Source organism: Coregonus clupeaformis, chromosome 39, assembly GCF_020615455.1.
Source record: "Coregonus clupeaformis isolate EN_2021a chromosome 39, ASM2061545v1, whole genome shotgun sequence".
NCBI lineage: Eukaryota > Metazoa > Chordata > Actinopteri > Salmoniformes > Salmonidae > Coregonus > Coregonus clupeaformis.
In genome coordinates, this window is record NC_059230.1 from 12,043,892 (window position 1) to 12,048,330 (window position 4,439).

Here is a 4,439-nt window from a genome sequence, read left to right on the forward strand (position 1 = left end):
TTCCAGGAATTGTGTACAGATCACATGAGAAATGGCAGCGGATGAATGGCACGACAATGGGCCTCAGGATCTCGTCATGGTATCTCCGTGCATTAAAATTGCCATAGATAAAAAGCAATTGTGTTTTTTTGTCCGTAGCTTATACCTGCCCATACCATAACCCCACTGCCACCATGAGGCACTCTGTTCACAACGTTGACATCAGCAAACCACTTGCCCACACAAGTTGTGAGACCGGTTGGACGCACTGCCAAATTCTCTAAAATGACGTTGGAGGCGACTTGTGGTAGAGAAATTAACATTAAATTCTCCGGCAACAGCTCTGGTGGACATTCCTGCAGTCAGCATGCCAGTGGCAGGCTCCCTCAACTTGAGACATATGTGGCATTGTGTTGTGTGACAAAATTGCACATTTTAGAGTGGCCTTTTATTGTCCCCAGCACAAAGTGCACCTGTGTAATGATCATGCTGTTTAATCAGCTTCTTGATATGCCACACCTGTCATGTGGATGGATTATCTTGGCAAAGAAGAAATGCTCACTAACATCGTGTAAACAATTTTGTGCACATAATTTGAGAGAAATACGCTTTTTGTGCGTATGGAAAATTTCTGGGATATTTTATTTTAGCTCATGAAACATGGAATCAACACTTTACATGTTGCTTTTATATTTTTGTTCAGTGTATATGCATTAAGTTAAATCAAAGAGGTATTTGTCATTGTTATTTATGGGAGTCCCAATTTATTAATTGTTTTACCCCAAATGGATAAAGCTATTGAACCGGTACCATCTTCGTCCAAATCTGCGGCCTCTTCCAAAAAAACATTGATTGCATGGTTGTATCGTGGGTGGAACAAGCCACAGCTGTCAGTTATAAGTCTGTTAGGCATTTGCTGGATGAGGTCTCCACATAGATACAGCCCCTGGATCCTGACCGTGATTGGCCACCCTGCAGATCAATCACTCGGCTCCTCCCCTTCTCGCTGTCGCTAGTCTGGAGGCGAGCCCTGCCCAGTAGTGTGTCCCACAGTAGACCATGGCACCACAACTAAACACACACACACACATGCAAGCATACACACACGTACACACACCCAAAGAAAAGCAAATATTACGCCCCTGAATATAACTTGAATCATAATACTTTGTTTGTGTCACAGAGATGTGTATATTTCTAACCTCAATGCTAATATGTGCGTCTGGGTATCTCCTGTAGAAAATGGCCCTCATATTGAACTCTGGGTTTCCATCCTCCTTGAACACATGTGTTCTTATGGTGTCATCCTCACACCAGATCACAGCATGCACATCTGGTGCTACACAACACAAAGACAAACACAATACATATACAATTAGTCTCACTTTGTGGTCTAGGTAGTCTTGTAAAAGATAGATATCGAGGTTTGTATACAATGAGACTAGATGTGGTCAGTTGTTGGTAAAAGCCACCATTCCGTATGATGGTAATGTATTTTCTGATAATGTATGTTTTTAATGTATGTTATGATATTGATCATGTATGTTTATAATGTATGTTATGATATTGATAATGTATGTTTATAATGTATGTTATGATATTGATCATGTACAGTGGGGAAAAAAAGTATTTAGTCAGCCACCAATTGTGCATGTTCTCCCACTTAAAAAGATGAGAGAGGCCTGTAATTATCATCATAGGTACACGTCAACTATGACAGACAAAATGAGAAAAAATAATCCAGAAAATCACATTGTAGGATTTTTAATGAATTTATTTGCAAATTATGGTGGAAAATAAGTATTTGGTCAATAACAAAAGTTTCTCAATACTTTGTTATATACCCTTTGTTGGCAATGACACAGGTCAAACGTTTTCTGTAAGTCTTCACAAGGTTTTCACACACTGTTGCTGGTATTTTGGCCCATTCCTCCATGCAGATCTCCTCTAAAACAGTGATGTTTTGGGGCTGTCGCTGGGCAACACAGACTTTCAACTCCCTCCAAAGATTTTCTATGGGGTTGAGATCTGGAGACTGGCTAGGCCACTCCAGGACCTTGAAATGCTTCTTACGAAGCCACTCCTTCGTTGCCCGGGCGGTGTGTTTGGGATCATTGTCATGCTGAAAAACCCAGCCACGTTTCATCTTCAATGCCCTTGCTGATGGAAGGAGGTTTTCACTCAAAATCTCACGATACATGGCCCCATTCATTCGTTCCTTTACACGGATCAGTCGTCCTGGTCTCTTTGCAGAAAAACAGCCCCAAACCATGATGTTTCCACCCCCATGCTTCACAGTAGGTATGGTGTTCTTTGGATGCAACTCAGCATTCTTTGTCCTCCAAACACGACGAGTTGAGTTTTTACCAAAAAGTTCTATTTTGGTTTCATCTGACCATATGATATTCTCCCAATCCTCTTCTGGATCATCCAAATGCACTCTAATAAACTTCAGACGGGCCTGGACATGTACTGGCTTAAGCAGGGGGACACGTCTTGCACTGCAGGATTTGAGTCCCTGGCGGCGTAGTGTGTTACTGATGGTAGGCTTTGTTACTTTGGTCCCAGCTCTCTGCAGGTCATCCACTAGGTCCCCCCGTGTGGTTCTGGGATTTTTGCTCACCGTTCTTGTGATCATTTTGACCCCACGGGGGTGAGATCTTGTGTGGAGCCCCAGATCGAGGGAGATTATCAGTGGTCTTGTATGTCTTCCATTTCCTAATAATTGCTCCCACAGTTGATTTCTTCAAACCAAGCTGCTTACCTATTGCAGATTCAGTCTTCCCAGCCTGGTGCAGGTCTACAATTTTGTTTCTGGTGTCCTTTGACAGCTCTTTGGTCTTGGCCATAGTGGAGTTTGGAGTGTGACTGTTTGAGGTTGTGGACAGGTGTCTTTTATACTGATAACAAGTTCAAACAGGTGCCATTAATACAGGTAACGAGTGGAGGACAGAGGAGCCTCTTAAATAAGTTGTTACAGGTCTGTGAGAGCCAGAAATCTTGCTTGTTTGTAGGTGACCAAATACTTATTTTCCACCATAATTAGCAAATAAATTCATTAAAAATCCTACAATGTGATTTTCTGGATTTTTTTTCCTCAATTTGTCTGTCATAGTTGACGTGTACCTATGATGAAAATTACAGGCCTCTCTCATCTTTTTAAGTGGGAGAACTTGCACAATTGGTGGCTGACTAAATACTTTTTTCCCCACTCTATGTTATGATAATGTTATTTCGTAATGCCACAGTGATGTCATACAGTATATACCGGTCTGTTTAGGCTGGCTGAGTCCAGATGCTCGACGTAGGTGGACGGTGGTCACTATAATGGGCTGGGGAAGACAACACTGCCACAGTGAGGGAGCAGGCAACTCCTCTCTCAACTCACTAAGAGAAGGCAGAGAGAGAGAGAGACAGGGATGGGGAGAGAGAGAGAGACAGGGATGGGGAGAGAGAGAGAGACAGGGATGGGGAGAGAGAGAGACAGGGATGGGGAGAGAGAGAGAGACAGGGATGGAGAGAGAGAGAGACAGGGATGGGGAGAGAGAGAGAGACAGGGATGGAGAGAGAGAGAGAGACGGGCAGGAAGACAGAATAAAAAGTGATTAAATAAAATAGCTAAATAATTGTAGTAAAGTGGAAAAGAGGGAGAATCGATACAATCAATCATTATCCGGTGCTGACATGCTAAATGCAAAGGAAACTCAGACAAACACTTGACATTCTTAATGCCTTCATTCCTAAGATACATTATGTTCCTTCATTCCTAAGATACATTCCATTCCTTCATTCCTAAGATACATTCCATTCCTTCATTCCTAAGATACATTCCATTCCTTCATTCCTAAGATACATTCCATTCCTTCATTCCTAAGATACATTCCATTCAGATACATTCCATTCCTTCATTCCTAAGATACATTCCATTCCTTCATTTCTAAGATACATTCCATTCCTTCATTCCTAAGATACATTCCATTCCTTCATTCCTAAGATACATTCCATTCCTTCATTCCTAAGATACATGCCATTCCTTCATTCCTAAGAAACATTCCATTCCTTCATTCCTAAGATACATTCCATTCCTTCATTCCTAAGATACATTCCATTCCTTCATTCCTAAGATACATTCCATTACTTCATTCCTAAGATACATTCCATTCCTTCATTCCTAAGATACATGCCATTCCTTCATTCCTAACATTCACGCCATTCCTTCATTCCTAACATTCACACTATTCCTTCATTCTTAACATTCACACCATTCCTTCATTTCTAACATTCACACCATTCCTTCATTCATAAGATACATTCCATTCCTTCATTCCTAACATTCAGACCATTCCTTAATTCCTAACATTCACACCATTCCTTAATTCCTAACATTCACACCATTCCTTAATTCCTAACATTCACACCATTCCTTCATTTCTAACATTCACACCATTCCCCCTTCCTGC

General features: G+C 41.4%; 1 protein-coding gene across 1 annotated transcript in view; it reads right to left on the reverse strand.

Annotated features, from left to right (window-relative positions):
* Nucleotides 1-640: 640 nt before the first annotated feature.
* LOC121554578 (calpain-5-like) overlaps nt 641-4,439 on the reverse strand; it is a 19,415-nt gene continuing 15,616 nt past the window's right edge. Inside the window, exons 11-13 of the mRNA XM_041868198.2 lie at nt 3,248-3,366; nt 1,182-1,318; nt 641-1,050 (exon numbers count right to left, since the gene is read on the reverse strand). Coding sequence (XP_041724132.2) covers nt 874-1,050; nt 1,182-1,318; nt 3,248-3,366 — 433 coding nt within the window. The 3' untranslated portion in view covers nt 641-873. The remainder of the gene's footprint in view (nt 1,051-1,181; nt 1,319-3,247; nt 3,367-4,439) is intronic.